Genomic DNA, 17,082 nt, shown 5'->3' with positions numbered 1-17,082 from the left:
TACATAGTTCACCTCCTTGGAGAGTACTCTAATCACCAGGCTAATTGGAATGGTGTAGTAGGAAGTGTGTGCATTACAATGTAGGGCTCTGCCCTTCCTGTTGACATTATTCCACCTTGTATGCATAAATATTCACTGAAGTGGAGACTTAAATCTATGCATCCCATCTCTTACAAGTGTCCTCACTACCAGTCTAATCATTCTTGCCTGCTCTATAAATATGTAAATAATTTTACACAAAGCACAATAGAGCCAACAGGGACAACTGGTGGATGTTTACTCTACAGTGCTATATAATTTGGTGGCAAGGGTGGATCCAGAGGGGCTGCAGTAGTGCAGTCATACCTCTTTCAATTCCTCCAGCCCTAGAGGCTAAAAGCATGATACTGGCTCCATTCCCCACTTAAAAAACAAACAAGCACCTAGATCTGCTGTTGCTGGATGGGTAGGGAATTAGTCTGAGGCAGGATACCCAAGTTCAAAATCCCTTCCGAGTTAGAGTAGGGAACTAAACTAGAAACTCCCATCTCTCAGGTCTGTAGGCTATTCTGAAGTAGGGCTTTCTCACTTTTATTATTAGAGCTCTTCAATTTGGTATAAAATATTAAATTGAGGGAGTCATTCATATACGTGTAAGGGGACTTCCCAGGTTGGTGGTTAGAACACTTGTGTAGGAGCTGGGACCCCTGGGCTACAGTCCCTGTTACAGTTAACCACTGATCAGTCATGCAAAGTAGAACATTTTCAACAGGAGGGATTCAGAACATGCAGCCCTGGACCTGGGAAATCAAGGCAGTTACTAAGGAGAGTAAAGAAGAGTTCAAATCTCCTTAGTAAGAGGGAAGAATTGAACCTAGGTCTTCTACACTCTGAGTGCTTTAACCACTGGGTAAAGGGGAGGCAATGAATGATACCTATCCAGTTCTGTGAATCTTAGTTATTTCCTTTGCTTTTTGAAAAGAGGCTCAAGTGAAATATGTCAAGTTAAAAAAGGTCTTGCTGCAGGGAGGGGAGGGATGTCAGTGGCTCCCAGAGCTGTGGCAATTAACACTGCCACTCCTTATCCTGCTCTCAAATTTCTGGAGCTGTGGGGAGCCTGCAAGCCATGGCATAGAGCCATATAATCTGGCTCGGGGTAGCAAGAGGAGCTGTGGTTGCCGTGGCTCTGGTAGTTGCACAAGTTAATGCTGCCAACTGATTCCAGCCCCATGGGTCAGATGACCCCGTTTCATGCTCTGGATCTGGCCTGTGGCCTAGCCCCACACCATTCATTTGGCTTGTAGTGCTGGATGAGTTGGACACTGCTAAATTAGACCATTATATGTGCTGATGAGTACTTTTAGCTTTTCTGACAGAAACTTAATTCTTATTCATTCCCTCTTTTCTAGATGAATCTAGACAGTTAGCATTAGGACATGATATTTCAATAGCAAGGCAGCAAATAAAAAGAAGAAATAAGATCAGATTCTTTGACTGTTATTCCCCACCCTAAAGTGTTTGTCTTCTATCTGGAAATATTTTCTCAGCTTGCTCACTGCAACATCTTTCCTGTAGTATGTCCTCACAAAAATAATAACAATTAAAAGAATAGACTGAAAAAGGAAAACAAAAAAAGAGAATCCCAGCATGGTAAAATAAATGCTTGGTGTCACTACACACATTGAGCAGGTTCCCAATGCTAAAGAATTATGGAGAAGAAGTGTTGGAGGAGCCTCAACTGATTGTTCCCACCTCCACTGGAGGAAGATTTGAGAGGTTGTTGGATTACCCTTTGCCAATTGTGAAGACTCCCATTCTTGGGAGAAAATTGCTTTGCTGCTCAGACCTCTGCTACTATAGATATACTCTTCAGAGCAAGTGATTGTAACCAAGGTGCCATAGTGTGCCACACACTATTAGTCCTTTTCACATGCACAAACACTACACTTGATTCACAAGATAAACCCAGATATTTCAAATGGGAATCCGATGTCAAAAAAACACTGCAACCTGTTGTGGTCTTTCTGAGTTTTTTGCAAAAGAATTGCTTTATTATTTTTCCATAGTCAAAAAATGAGTGAAAACTAAGAGCTGGTGTTTTCTGTGCGTCTGGTGTCCAGACTTTAACAGGGCTGAGGAGTATTGCTTTAGAGAATGTAATTCTGACTATGGGCCCCTTTCTGCATATACTTCAGCTTTCCTTTGGCTATGGACTTCTGGCCTGTTTCTCTTGCTTTTTTAGTTCCCTTTGCTGCCTTGTCCTGATCTTCCCTCTTGGATGCACACCTTGCTGGGGTTATTGGACCCTAGCAGCCTTTCCTGCCCAGAGCAGGGGGGCAGTCATTTCACAAGGTCCCTTCTAGCCCTAAGCTTCTGTGAATCTGTCACTGGGAGTCTATCTTTTTGGCTGGTGTGCCATAAATTAGCCCTGTGCCCTCCAGTGCCATTGCAATACCTTTCCCCTGCCTGATCTGCTGCTCTGTTTTCTGCTCCCTGCCCTATCTGCCACCATGCTGCCTTGTCAGTCTGCCACATGCCACACACACAGGTGGCCTGTGCCACAGGTTGGCCACTTCTGGCATGTGACATACTTATGTTTTTCACATCTAAATATAATACATCTGTCTGGGACTCATTTTTATCCCCTTTCCCTTTCTTTCCCAGGGGAAGAAAAGGCTTATAGCTAGTTACCATCTCAGTGAGTTGTATTTGAAGGCTCTGCATCAGTCGGACAAGCTTTTACTGTTGTGTTTTGCCCAGATCTTGGCAACTCTGAAAATCATTTGTGTGAAAGAAAATAAGGCTCTGGAAAACTCAGTGTCTGTTTGTGTTCACTTTCACTGCCCCTGCATCATTTCTTATGGGTACCTTTTTGCACCTCCCAGGTCTCCTTCTCCTCAGCCCACATACTGTACTTGCTTTCCAGCTTTATGGCATTCCTCCACCGCATTTGTCTGGTTTAAATAAGTTGCCTGGCTTCTATATCTCCTGCTGCCCATGCTGCTCCCAGCTTTGTTGCTGTTCTGTTTCCCCCTCCTATGCAGTGGCTGAACCTGACCTAGCCAGGTAGGAGTATAGCAGGCTCTTTTACAGCTAAGATCCTGGAGAGCTGTAAACTCGATTACCACTTACATAAGTTACTGTACTGAAAGGGCTGAGAAGCCAGGTCAAGATCCATGAGTGCAGAGGGCGGGTGCTGGCTCCGGCTCCCCGCGCTGCTGCGAGCGCTCTGCACATGTCGGCGTTCAACGCGCCGCGCGCGCGGCGCCTGCGTGCATCAGACAGCCCTTGTCCAGCTTGGGTTTTTGTTTTTAAGGGATTCAAGCTCATAAACGTGGGGGCGGCGGGGAGGGAAAGGCGAGCGTCCGGTAGCGACGTCTGGTTTGCTGAGTGTCTGGTTTGTCGCTCCATGAAACCAGCCCGTGGCTGGACAACGACTCGGGTTGTTCCAGAAATCAGCCATGCGGCGTTTCGAGCTGCTCGAGCCGCGCTGCGCTGCGCTCCCCCCGGCCGTGAGGGGGCAGCGCCCCGCGTGAGGGGGAGGGTCCGGCCATTGCTCCTCTCCAGCTTGCAGCAGCGGGCGGCCGGCCGGCCGGCTTCAGAGCATTTGGCGCCGTCCTTCTCCAGGCCGGGGTCCGCCGCTCGCCTTCCTCCACGGGCCTCATTTCCCGGCCTCCCGCTGCCTGCGTGAGGGGGCGGAGCGCCGCCGGCGCTAGGACCCAGGGCCGCTGGGCCGAATTGCAAATCAGTGCGCGCGGCCCGGCTCGGCTCGGCTCGGGTCGGTGCCGTTGGCTGGGGCGGGGGCTGCCTCGGGCCTGCAGAGCTAACCGTGGCCGCCGTTGTCTGGTGTTTTGCAGCGCCCCAAGATGGAGTACGAGTGGAAGCCGGACGAGCAGGGGCTCCAGCAGATCCTGCAGCTGCTCAAGGAGTCCCAGTCGCCGGACACCACCACGCAGCGGGCCGTCCAGCAAGTATCCTTCGCCCGGCGCCGCCCGCCGGGGAGCGGAGCGGGGAGGCGGGCGCGGCCGGGCCCTGCCTGGTTCGGAACCGCCAGCAGGCCGGGAGCCGGGGCCCGTGGTACGGGGCTTGAACCGCCGAGGGAGCCCACCCCCTGCCGGGCCGAGCACCTGTTGCGAGCCCGGAGCCAAGTGGAGCTTTGCTTTACTGGGCCGCGCTCCCCCGCGCTGGGCCCCTGCCAGCCCCGGCTGCGGCCTCTCCCGGGCCGGCCTGCGCTATCTCGCCGGCATCCAGCGCGGGGCCGCGGCCGGGGCGGGCACGTGGGGAGGCGGTGGCGCGGAGCAGGCTAGGCCCGGCCTGGCGAAGCCGCCTGCCGAGGGCTGGTGGGGCTTGTTTCCAGTGGGGCTTTGCGGGGCTCTGGCCTCCTTCCCTGTGAGGCTAGGCGAGAAGAGGTGAGACGGACACTGGGCCCGGGGACTGGGTGTCCCTCCGCGGGCTCGTCCCGCAGGCCGGGGGCGTGGGGGGGGTTGTAGGACAGCCGCGCCACGGCCTTCCCTAAGTCCCCCTCCCCCAGCTCCGTGCCTTCCCCAGTTCTGCTGTCTGCTCCCTGTCGCGTGCACTGCCTGCTCTCAGCTTTGCTCCTGCTCTGCCAGCCATGGTGCAGTCTGCCCATGCCACTGTGTGTGCAACGGGTTGCCCTGGGCCAGCCAGAAAAGATGGCACTCATTTAACTTTGTTTACCAAAAAATCATCTCTCTTAATGTGGAGAGAAAATACGTCTATGAAAAATAAGAAATGCCTTGGCCTCTTTTTTTTTTTTTGGTGTGTTCTTTCTTTCTCTTCTTTTTTTTACACTAGGTTTATCTTTAAGGGTTACTGTGATTTTTTTTTTGCGGTCACTAAACTGATTTTTAATTTCAGTTGAAAAATATACTTTCAGATGCTGACTGCATACAATTTTTTGTGGGTTTTGGAAAACATGCTTGCAAAACATGCTTGCATTTTAAGATGTTTCTTTGCTGTGTGAAAGTCCAGCACATAGGTAGCTGACTGAGGGGCAAATGTTATTAGGTGCCTAAAGTAAAACACAAATTTGAAGTAAATGTCTTTCTAGCATTTTAGGTGCTACAGGGTGTTAGTGGTAACAGTGAGGCTTTAGAAATGGTTGAAATATAGTTTTTAAACTTTCTCTTATTCTTGGAAAAAGCTATAGTTTTTTTTCCAAAGGATGTTGTCTGATTAAGCATGTCCAGCTTTTCTCTAGAAAAACAAATTTTCTAGACGAAGTCTAATGGCATTTTTGTAAGTTTTAACATCATTTGTAATATTCTCAAATGTACAGCAAGTAGTAGTATCTTAAAAATGATTAGAAACTGACTTAGAATTGGAACCAACTGCTTAATGGTTTGAGCTAAGAAACAGTAAGAAGGAAGAAGGCAGAATGAAAAAGTAAATAATTATAATGTTCAGTATATAATATTTGGATATGTTAGTGATAGATAAAGTAACTGATTATGGGACAGGAGGGAAGATTCAGAATCTTTTTTAATAATCCCAGATGTTCCTAATCTAAGGAATGCTGTAGTATACTGAATGCTTCAAATACCAAGAGAGTCAAGTCAGTCCCAAGGCTGCTGTGACTGTTAGGACACCTTAGATGCTAATTGGTGATTCTTTGGGCAAAGTGACTGAGTGACACCCATCTCTTCTCCAGGTACAGATGGCCGTTGGCTTACAAGGAGCTCATCCATCCTTTGACAGATCTTGTTTATAGTCCTGCTGGGTGTCCACACACCCTCCTCACCCAGGCTAGCCCAGGTGGGGGCACCAATTCAGTTGCTAGCAACCGGACCCTGAAACAGACTGTACTTGTTTACAGGGTACCAGATAGCAGACCAAGAGAGACCGGGCCTGACAGGGCAAGGGGACAAAAGGATAGGCAAGACACTTATTACATGACCTATTTTAATTTTTTTTGTTCAGGTTCCTTGAGGTGGCATTAGTATCTCTCTGTTGTGCGGTGAGATGCTGTACGTTCTAGATGCACCTGCTATGGAACTCTGGTGTGGCCCATAAGGGGTTAGGTAAGTGGCAGGTTTTTACTGTTATATAGTACAGTTTTGAAAAACCCTCTAACTTTCAAAAACTGTGCTGTATAATTAAATGCCACTTGATATTTATAAGCCTATTCCAGCAAGCCTTTATAATAACTGTCATGTCATATGAGGCTTAGTGGGGTAGATGCTAGCTTCATCACATTTAAGTCATCTCAAATTTATTTTTGTTTTCTTTTTTTTAATATACTGCATTCCTCATTGTTTTTGTTTTTGGCACCAAACAGCATGTGTTCATATAACTTCAAAACAAATTTAAATAAAGTAGATTGCAGTGTACATTAAAACCATTTTAAATATGATGGTACTAGGGTCCACTGCCTTTTTGATTCAAGGACATGTTATTAGTTCCAAAATAAAAGCAGTTGTGTGGGAGAGACCTAATAATTTGAGGCCCAATTTGCAGCTCCTTTCAAAAAAAAAAAAAAGATGATGATCCAACCTTCCAAGCCTGTGAATCTTGGACCAACAACATTTAGCACTATTCCTCTAGTTCTTACCCACTATTCCTTTCACCCCCTCTACTTCCCCTTAGGAGAAAATGGTATAAAACTGATTTTTTTGGCAACTATTAATCAAATGTTGCTCTTTGCACAGTTTTTTAAGGGGATGTCTCCAAAATGGCCTCTCAACTGATCCAGATACAAGTCTTCAGCATCCCAGTCTTGAGTAAAATTTGGCTGTTGGAATGTGCATTCATCATGTCCCAGGGATGTTTTTGTGCACAAGTGACTCATTTTGCTCCAGCCATCTTTCCATTCTAGAGACTTGTCTGATAAATGTTGTATTTTCTGTTTTCTGTGTTTCCTAGCTGTTAGTTTTATTTTAGTGCTGTTAGTTTTTTATTTTCAACGAAGTCATTACCTGATGCAAATATCTTTAATTTTAAGATTAAGTTAGATAAGTATATGAATGAGATTATATGACATGACAGTCTGATATTTTTTAATTGGACTTGATTTAGGAAGTCTTAGTTCTTTGATCAAAACAATGAAAGACTAGTAAAAAATAATTCTAATTTAGGAACTCTGGCTATCTAAGTCATAATAATTTTAAATGGCAAGAAGCTTAGTTGCCTGTTCAGCAAATAATCTAGATTTTTTTTAAATCATATTTTGCTTTACTGTAATTTCTATTAATCATTTAAACACCTAACTTTCCCATTTAAGCTTTTAAAATACTATTGGTGGGTAGAATAAGAATTAATGGCCACAGTGGATGTAAGGGAAATGTAACAGAATGCCAGATGTCTGTTGCTAGGCAAGTGGCAGTAAAATACCTACAGATTGGAGTCACTGGAAATGACAAACTTGGGGGGAGGAGGGGAAAACAACTATAGGCCTGTGAACTATAGAACAGTATGACTCATTAGAAGTACTATAATATACCCTATTGTTTTCCTCAAGGCACATCAGAACAAGCTGGCAATATGTTCATTTAGAGAGTTGGTACTCTTTAAGAAATGGGCATGTATATATGAGGCCAGTTTTGCACTATATAGTCACCATTTCTTAAAAGAAAAACAAGCAATTTCATGTTGCAGTATTTGTGGCTGTTCAGCATTGTCAACTCTGAAATCTCAATTTGGCCATGTTTTAATAAGGTACTTTGTCATGTGCCTTAATATTAAGAGACTTATCATATTGAAGTCCAAGAACAGGGTTCATAGTTAATTTTTTGGCTAGTAGACCAAACAAAGTCATTATAAACGGTTTTAATATTGAGAGGCATAATTTGACTGAAGTAAAAATGAAAAATGTTAGGTATGTGTCTTGCTGAACAGTGGGTTAGTTAGAAGATTGCTTAAGGTCCGTGCTACTTAAACTTTTTTGAATTTTTAAAATGTGAATATTGCAAAGCATTCTCTTCCTGCATGGCTAGAAGTTAATTTAAACCTTCTGAGTTTTCATTTTTCTGCACCAGTTGCTCAATTTCACTGACACTGAATATAAGCTTTTGTGCTTTGGAATTAGGACTTGGCGTGTTTGAAAGATTTTTCACCGTGGAAGTAGATTCATTATTTAGAAATTACTGTTATCATCAATTGTTACATATTTTTCCTTAACAAAATTTACTCTTTAGAAACTGGAACAACTCAATCAGTATCCAGATTTTAACAACTATCTGATATTTGTTCTTACAAAATTAAAATCTGAAGGTAAGTCCTTGAGTCTATCCTTCTTGATTTTTTTTTTTCTTTGTTTAAATCAGTTGAAAATTACATGTAGTCAGATTGTTAATTAAAGAAATGGAGAATAGATTTAGTTGTTTCTGTAGCCAGTTCTGCTGGATGACTTCCACACATGAAGGTCAGCTCACTCCTTTGGGGCTCTATAGGTGCAGAGGTTTGCAGGAACAGGGCCGTAAACTAGAATTTGGATTTGTACTAACAGAGAGGCACTGGGACTCTAGATTACATCCTGATTGCCTATGAAAACCTTCCTAGAATTTTTTTTCCCTTGATGTTGGCATTGGCATTTTACCAGACAACATACTGTTAGACCATGTGATAATCTTGCAAGTTGAGGGAATGGGTTTTTAGTTGGTACAGGTGACCCTCGCCATTCATGGGGAATACGTTCTTGTATCCCCGAGAGAGGCAAAATCCGTGAATAAGGCACTGCTTTAATGAATGCAGTACACCTCTAGCGATTGTGGGGCACGGTTCTGGCAGCTCCAGCGGGAGCGTGGCGGCGGCAATGGAAGCCCGGTGGCAGCAAGCACGGAGCTCCCGAGGAGTTCCTGTAAGTGTATGAAGTATATTTAAAATGTGGGCTCGGCATTCGCAAATATTTGATACCGTGAATGCTGAACCCACGAATAGCAAGGGTTTTCTGTATTAGGCCAAACAGCACGTGCTATTTAAGTTGCCATACCGTTTGACATACTTAGTATCTTCTGATGGGGAGAGTCCATAGTATTTAAAAAAAAAAAAAAAAGTCTGATCACAGTCTACTGAGATCCTTTTTGATTCTTTATTTCATAGGGAAATATTATTACAATAAATCCATTGGCTAATAAAGATTGCATTACTGTTGTGGGCAGTAGAGCATAGCAGAGTCTAAACCATGTCCTCTGTGAGTTGTGCTTCCAAATTTACCATTTGTTTCCTCTTTCAAAATAGCGAAAGGGCCCACTGACAACTTTTTTTTCTTTATCAGATTCCTTCCAGACTGTCTAGTTGCCTGATTCATGAAAGTTTTGCTGCAAGTGTTCTGGGGTCTGCTTCAGTGTTGTCTTTGGCACATTTTCTGGCATCTACTTTACCATTCTCATATCACACTGGCATGTTTTTGTCTTTTGTTTTTCTGAAATCTTCAGCAGTTTTTCCTTTGTACTTGATTCATGAAGTTGTCTGTCTCAGTGTGCTGACTTGGAGAATTTCAGAACCATGCACTTCTTAAACACTTGCTTCATAGTACCTTGGGTCCTCCATTATGTCTCATGTCCATTGATGCACATGTTTTGTTCAGCTTCGAACTAGTTTTTTGACTTGCATGTTTCCATAGACCTTTCTTTTTTGTTTATATCTTCTTCAATAAAAGAAAGAGTTCCATAATGTGCCAGGGTGTCAGGTGAGTAACTTCTGAGTACAACTGAAAGTAGGGAGATCTTCCAGAACTTCATGAAAATAGCCCAAAGATACCATAGTGCTTTGAATAAACCTCAATAAATCTGAGACAGCCAAGAAGATCCCTGAGTAGGTAGTGCTAGTGTCTCTCGGCTAGCGCAAATCCAGATTCTTCTGCCCTCTTCTCAAGAAGCTTATCATTATGGCTTTGTCATGACATAGAACATCTCTGTTATGAACAGCATACTTGGATGCTCATGATTTGAGGTCTGTGCACAAAAGACAAATGCAGGACATAACAAGGGCAGATGCTTCATAGATTGTCTGAAACCTCTTGGTATGTATGTTCCATTTCTGATTTTCCTCCCCCCCGCTCAGAGAAAACATCTCAAGAATCCAGTGTTAAACTTGGCGATTGTGTTAGTAAGGGGCAGAGGAATCATGGAAAGGAGCTGTTCTGCAAAGGAGATATTGGTGTGTATATCAGCAGTCATAGCACACAGGTTCGCTGCAGGAGAGCATTTCTTCTGAGAATTTATTCAGCCCTGTGATGGCATGTTCTCTTTGTAATTGGTGTTTTTTGCCTTAATCTTTATGCCTTAATTGATAATGCTCCAGATGCAGGAAATTTTTATTTCAATTCTGGCACCTTTGGGTGCAGCCAGTTGTAGGACTTCCTCAACACTTATTACATTCCAAATGCCTCATGCTAGCTTGGAAAATTTCAAACCCTTGGTCAGATGGGACCAGCCTAAGGAATTTTTTTTGGGTTTATTTGAATCCAAAATTGCTTCCGAGTTTTAAGTATGCATTCACCAGGGAGGAGCCATCTTTCAGTAGTTAACATGCTGCTACATCTGGTTTTGGACCTTCAAGTGAAAGTATGGCAAGCCACTTGCACTTCTGCCTTGTCTTAAAGGCAGTTGAGAAAAAAGGTCCCTCTTTAGGATGATCTTGGTAATCTCTTTTAAGAGTTTGATGGTGACATAGCTGAGAAGGAAGAACCAACTGTATTGTGAACCACAGATTTGTGAGCTGTCTTACTGAGCACTATTTTATGAATAGTTTTCATATCTTTATAATCCCTACCCTTTGGTTATGGAAGCAGGTTCTCATCTTTGTTAATGCTTTTCTTGAAGAAGAAATGCGAGCTGCTTAAATGCTAAAAAGAGAACATGAACATCGGGTGTGGTTAGCACTTGATACAGGTGAGGCAGTGGCAAAGGCTGGTGCTTTGAGGCACATAACTGTAGACAAGGGCCAGTCTAGAGGGGGCAGTATAGCACAGATGCACTTCTCTCTCACATGATGCTGTGGGAGCAGTGTTCCCAAGGGAAGTAAGACTCTCTCCCCTTCTTTCTTTTCCTATCCTGTCCTGCTTCCCCGCACAACCGCTGCTGCCATTCCCACTGTCCCTGCTGACCCAGGGGTGAGGGAGCTCGATAGCCACTCCTGCTGCACTCGAGGTAGGCTCTGTGGTGAGCTGGGATCACCCAAGAATAGCAGCAGCGTCAGCCGGCAGATTTCCCCACCCTTGCTTAGTCCCCCTGTTTCCTGCCAGCCCTGAGCAAGTATGAGAGAGGAACTTTCCAGCAGTGCTGCTGTCCCTGGTCATTTCCAACTCCCTGTACAGCCCAGCTGAAGTGGGGCAGGAAAAGCCCTGGAGTTCATTTCCATCCCACCCCCCCTTTATTATGAAACCTCATGGTAACAGCAAGAGATGGAAAAATGGGAATGGTAGAAACAACATGTTGCAGAACTGCTCAAGAATACAGTGCCATCCCTCCATATGAAAACACTTGTCTGAGCTGCAGTAGTCTGTTGACCCTGGATAAGCCTCATCAGCCATCTTCCGACACACAGATAGGATGATCATGGAAGACAATCACCCTCAACTATGAAGGATTGCTGAAGAGAGGTTCTTTTCACTTACGGCATTTCTTTGAGTACAGGTACAGATAGGACATGGCTGGTGCAGCTAGTTTGAAGTTATGACTCCTGTCCTCAGTGGTTGGTTGTGGAGATTTTGGAATGCCAGAATTCCTTCTGGGGAGGCTGTTAATACAAGGCAGAAGACTGCTTTGTCTTCGACTTGATGTTTGTTTTTGGCAAACTCCATTTACTTTGTATTGCAGTACCTTCTTCCAAGTCTTTGGATAAATTGGATGAGGGCAACCTAGGAAACCTGGTTGGTTCAGTCATGTTCAAATTGGGCCATCAATAGCTTGCATCAGTTTGGAGAACTCCTGTTAGAGCAACAATTTAAAAAAATAAGTGAGGCCTTGTATACCTGTAAATGTAAACATAAATCTATTTGTACAGAAAAGATGACTCCCTAGCCAGATCCAGAGCATAAAACTACTTTTGAGAGAACGTATTCAAGTCAAAAGGTGCCAGTATTTTATAGGATGTTAATTTTTTAAGCTGATTGTAACCATCAGTCACCCAGCATTCATATATAAACCAAAATAAATGTTTGAACTTGTTCTATTAACTCTCTTACTTTTTTGGAGATTGCAGTACTTTTCTAGTTTGGAACTGGGCTGTAGGTTGAACAGCTTTATCTTCTGGAAGGTATTCCTTTTGACAGAGAAAAGTAACCAGCTTTTTAAATGGGAATTTTATTCTCATAGATTTTAAAAATATATGGAAGTTCTGTAGTTTCCTTTGCTATCTTTTTCATTTTTAAAGTGAAGACAGGGTGCTGATTTTGTTTGTTTGGTTGAGGTTTTTTTTGGGGTTTTTTTTTATGGTTAACAAGAAAATTGTGTTAAAGAATGGATATCGGTTATGTATATTTTTACAGTTTTTTACTTCAAAACTAAAAAGTTGAGCCAAGTCTGCTTACTTGGATATTACTTGGACACTTTTGAAGCAGTTACATGGTCCTCTCACCACCGGCGGAAAAGGCATAATTGCTTAGAAAGATTCTGTCATTGGTTCAGTAATTATTTCTAACATGTGGGAGTCAAAAGTCTCCCATCCCTCCTAACCTGTTTTGTTTCAGGATGTCCTTTAGTTAGATTTTTTTTAGCATTTCTACTCTTAATAAGTTTAGCGAATATGTCAAAGCAACCAACATTCATATGTATTGTTTAAATAAAATTACTGATAATAGAATGGATTGGTTTTGACCTTGTTGCTGCCCATTATAGCTTACCTATTTGAGATGTACCTGGAATTTCCATCTCAAAGAATGAGCATCTTTGGTGGATGCTCTTATTAGAGAGAGGCTAATTATTCAACACTGTCATCATTTCAACTGCTTTTCATCCACCTGCCACTATTTAGAGTTTTAGAATTCTTTTCTTACGGTTGCATTGTGGTTTTTTTGGTATGAACCTATTTTTTTTTTTAATTGTTTCACCTGATAAATTGGGAGACACTTCCCGAAGAACCAGAAGAACTAACTAGTTTAGAGGGCAGGACAGGTAGTAGAGGTATAATGCATACTCTACTGCCATTACTGTTGCAATATTGACAACTCTACATGTCCAGAATTATTTTAAGATAAAAATGAATAGGTTTTATTTTTGAGTCTTGCTTTGTGACCTTTCAGACTTAGTTTTATAGCTGTGAAACTTCTATTTCAATGAGTTGTGATAATGTATGCATTTTGATTAGGAGTTGTGGCTTTAGTAAAAACAGTAAATATGATTATATGTTAACTCTTTTCATATTAAATCTCAGTGAAGTTCTTCAGTTCTTGAGGAATGGGGATCTTGTTAGAACAGTACTTTCAGTGGAACAGAAGTATAGATAAAAGAATGCTGGTAGTATATCTGTAGGGTTGTCAGCCTATGTAATGTTTAGCACAATCCATTGTTACATATTTAAAGAGAATAATGTATTTTCTTTAAAGAAAATAACATTTTACCCCATGTACCCCCTCCCCTTTTTTAATCGCCCGTTTTAAGTTTCAAGTGCTGGAAGCTATATGGAGTGAAAGAGTTTGAAACTGTTAATGTCTCTGTACATAAATTATCATGGAAAGCTGTGGTTGGTCTTAAATTACCATAATCAATGCATGATTGATTTGTATAATGGGTGAAAAGATTTGCTGCTTTCTAAATATAGGAACGTAGGTGTTAAGTTCTTGCTTGTCTTAAAGGAAAGGTTCCTTTGATGTTGGAGTGTTTCTCTGTTGCTGTCTGTTGATCTGTGCTTCTTAATAAGCTGGAGCAAATACATTTCCAAAGAGAGTACTCTTTGTACTCTTAAGTAGAACTCTGACCCAGGCAGACTGTAGAGAGACTATATAGCTACTGAGTTATAGTATTTACTGCTCAATTAGTCAGGTCCCTGCAGTCTGGTTAGTAATGGTATTTGGATAATCGAAATGTAGAAATTTGCAAATTCCTCCATTTTCATGAACAGTGCAATGGGGAAAGAACAAATCCCCATAGACTGTCCTGCCTTCAACTTCTGTTTTGTATACTTGTAAACGTGGTTGTCTCAGCTTTTGACTCTTCTCACCTAATTCCGGATATTTAATTGAAATGTAGTTAATAGATTTCGTAATTCCTCCACTTGAATTTGTGCTGGATATCAGCAGATAAAAGCAAAGAATTCTTACAAAATTGCACTACACTATAATTTTTGTGCGGTTCTTGTTCACTTGCTCTTATTGGCTAGACTAACAAAACTTTTGGCCTTGATATAGATTTACCCAAGATATTACTGAAGATGTGAGAGCAACCAAAAGCTAACCCTGCTTATTTCAAAGCTAACCTTCGCTGAAGGTCTTTCTCCCATCTGCCACCTGTGGACACACTGGGTATCAGTACAGCTCTGTCGAGAAAACTTTGCCCCCACCTTTTTTGTTGGGCTGGACAATCAAACACCCATCTTTTTTAGAGTTTAAGGACTGATAAACTAGTGACAACTCTTATCTCATATTGAAACTAATTTGCTTTTATTATTTTGCTTTATTATCTTCCCATTAAATGCACAAACCTTATTAGACTTGGGGTACCTCTCATGAAATGCCAGCTCTTAGCTTTCATTTGTTTCTTGACTGGAAAAATCAATAGATAAGATAAATAGATGATAATAAGAATAAGTTCTTCTTCTGCAAAGAATTCAAATCAAAGCAGATGAAAATATATCTGACACTATATGGATTCTTGTTTGAAATCTCTGGATTTCTCTTGTAAATAGTATGTAGGCATTTCAGCACGTAACAATGCTAATACTGTTCAGTGCCATTAAAAAGAACTCGTGGTACCCCAAGGTGCAGCACCCTGGTTGAGAATCATTGAACCATACAAATAAAGAGCGGATAGGAAGGAGAAAGGGTCTTCAGTGGAAGCAACCTAAACAATTTTTGCAAATTTTAAATAGCCTTTGTTTTAGATTTTTATATTAGAAGGTAAAAAGAATTAGGGCTCAGTATGCAGCAGGAGACCAGCCTACTTAAAGGGGATGGTTTACTTAATGAGTTAATGCTTAAAAAAAATCTTACAAAAATGGGAATGTGGCATATTATTAGGGATGAACAGAAGAGTATAGCACAAGCATACAGGGAGAAAATCAGGAAGGCTAGGGTCCCAGTGTAGTCTCAGCTAGCCAGGGATGTAAAAGGCAATAAAAATATCTTTCTACAAATATGTTAGCAATAAGGAAGACCAAGGACAGTGTAGGCGCCTTACTGAATGGGGAGGACAATCTCAAAGCTGAAGTATTTAATGTCTTTTTTACATCAGTCTTCACAAATAAGGGGAGCTATCAGATGATAAGCATAGTTGGCAGCAAGAGTAAGTGAGAAGATAGGCAGCCTAGAGTTAGGGAAGATATCTGCCTTCTCTAACCTCTTCTTTCAAGGCAGAAGGGCCAGATTAACCTGATGTCTTTCTGCAACAGGTTGACAAGCTTTGTGGATGAAGGGAGAGCAGTGGATATGATATACCTTGATTTTTAGCAAGGTTTTTGGCACAGTCTCCCACAAGGTTTCTCATTAGAAATAGTCTAGATAAAATTACTATAAGGTAGGTGCATATCTGGTAGGATTGTGCTCAGTGAGTAGTCAGCCATGGCTCAGTGTCTAATTGGGAAGAGGTATCAAGTGAGATTCTACAGGAGTCTGTCTTGGGTCTAGTACTGATTTAATATCTTCACGAATGATTTGGCAGATATGATGGAGTGCTAGTTGTCACATTTGCAGATGACGGCAACTTGAGTGCAGCTGCAGATAGCTGAAGATGGGATTAGGATTCAGATTTAAATTGGAGAAATAGTCCAAAATTGATTAGATGAAACTGAGTAAAGACCAAGTGCATATTTCGATGCTTGAAAGAACAATTAAATGCATAAATTCAGACTGGGGGAATGACTGGCTAGGTTGCTGCAGAATAGGACCTGATAATTATAGTAGACTGCAAGCTGAATATTGGTTAACCAAAAAAAAAAAAAAAGCCAATAGCATACTGGGCTTTTTTTAAACAAGGATGTTTCTTGCAGGTCAAGGGAAGTGATTTTTTTTTTCTTGTGCTGTATTGAGCACTGGTGAGGCGGATGTAGACAAATTAGGAAGCATCTAGTGGAGAGCAACCAAAATCATTAGAGTCTTGGAAATGTATAAGAAAAGGTTGGAAGATTTGGGATGATGCAGTCTGTAGAAAAGAAGGCTGAGGGGGGAATTTGATAATAGTCTTCAAATACAAAATGAGGATCATGATGGACTAAGTCCTTTGGCTACAGGGGTAGCACAAGGAAAAACAATCTTAAATAGCAACAAAGGAAATTTAGGTTGGATGTTGGGAAGAATTTTCTTATTATGAGGGTGGTTAAGCATTGGACCAGACTACTTTTAAGAGGTGATGGAATCTCTCATTCAACCTGTTTAAGAGCAGGTTAGACAAATACAGGCATACCTCGTTTTGTTGCGCTTCGCTTTATTGCACTTCGCAGGTATTGCATTTTTTACAAATTGAAGGTTTGTGGCAACCCTGCGTCAAGCAAGTCTATCGGCGCCATTTTTCCAACAGCATTTGCTTAGTTTGTGTCTCTGTGTCACATTTTGGTAATTCTCACAATATTTCAAACTTTTTCATTATTATTATATTTGTTATGGTGATCTGTGATCAGTGATCTTTGATGTTACTATTGTAATTGTTTTGGGGCGCCACGAACCGCACCCATATAAGACGGTGAACTTAATCGATAAATGTTGTGTGTGTTCTGACTGCTCCACCGACCGGATGTTGCCCTGTCTCTCTCCCTCTTCTCGGGCCTCCCTATTCCCTGAGACACAACAATATTGAAATTAGGCCATTTAATAACGTTACAATGGCCTGTGCCATCCCAACTTTCAGCAACCACCACCCTGATCAGTCAGCAGCCATCAACATCGAGGCAAGACCCTCCACCAGCAAAAAGATTACGACTCGCTGAGGGCTCAGATGATGGTTAGCACTTTTTAGCAATAAAGTATTTTTAATTAAGGTATGTACTTTTTTTTTT

General features: G+C 42.1%; 1 protein-coding gene across 6 annotated transcripts in view; it reads left to right on the top strand.

Annotated features, from left to right (window-relative positions):
* The window catches only part of TNPO1 (transportin 1), a 116,558-nt gene that overhangs the window by 29,209 nt on the left and 70,267 nt on the right, over positions 1 to 17,082 (top strand). For 5 of the 6 annotated variants that reach the window (XM_019532274.1, XM_019532272.1, XM_019532270.1 and 2 more), the window contains 2 exons: positions 3,837 to 3,950; positions 8,133 to 8,208. In XM_019532274.1, coding sequence (XP_019387819.1) covers positions 3,846 to 3,950; positions 8,133 to 8,208 — 181 coding nt within the window. In that variant the 5' untranslated portion in view covers positions 3,837 to 3,845. Of the gene's footprint in view, positions 1 to 3,543; positions 3,728 to 3,836; positions 3,951 to 8,132; positions 8,209 to 17,082 lie in introns of those variants that run through there. The other variant, XM_019532275.1, reaches the window with a different exon arrangement.

Source organism: Crocodylus porosus, unplaced genomic scaffold (genome assembly GCF_001723895.1).
Source record: "Crocodylus porosus isolate Cpor-Errol unplaced genomic scaffold, CroPor_comp1, whole genome shotgun sequence".
In the NCBI taxonomy this organism is placed as follows: domain Eukaryota; kingdom Metazoa; phylum Chordata; order Crocodylia; family Crocodylidae; genus Crocodylus; species Crocodylus porosus.
Note: the sequence above shows the minus strand (reverse complement) of the source record. Positions and strands in the feature narration are given on the sequence as shown.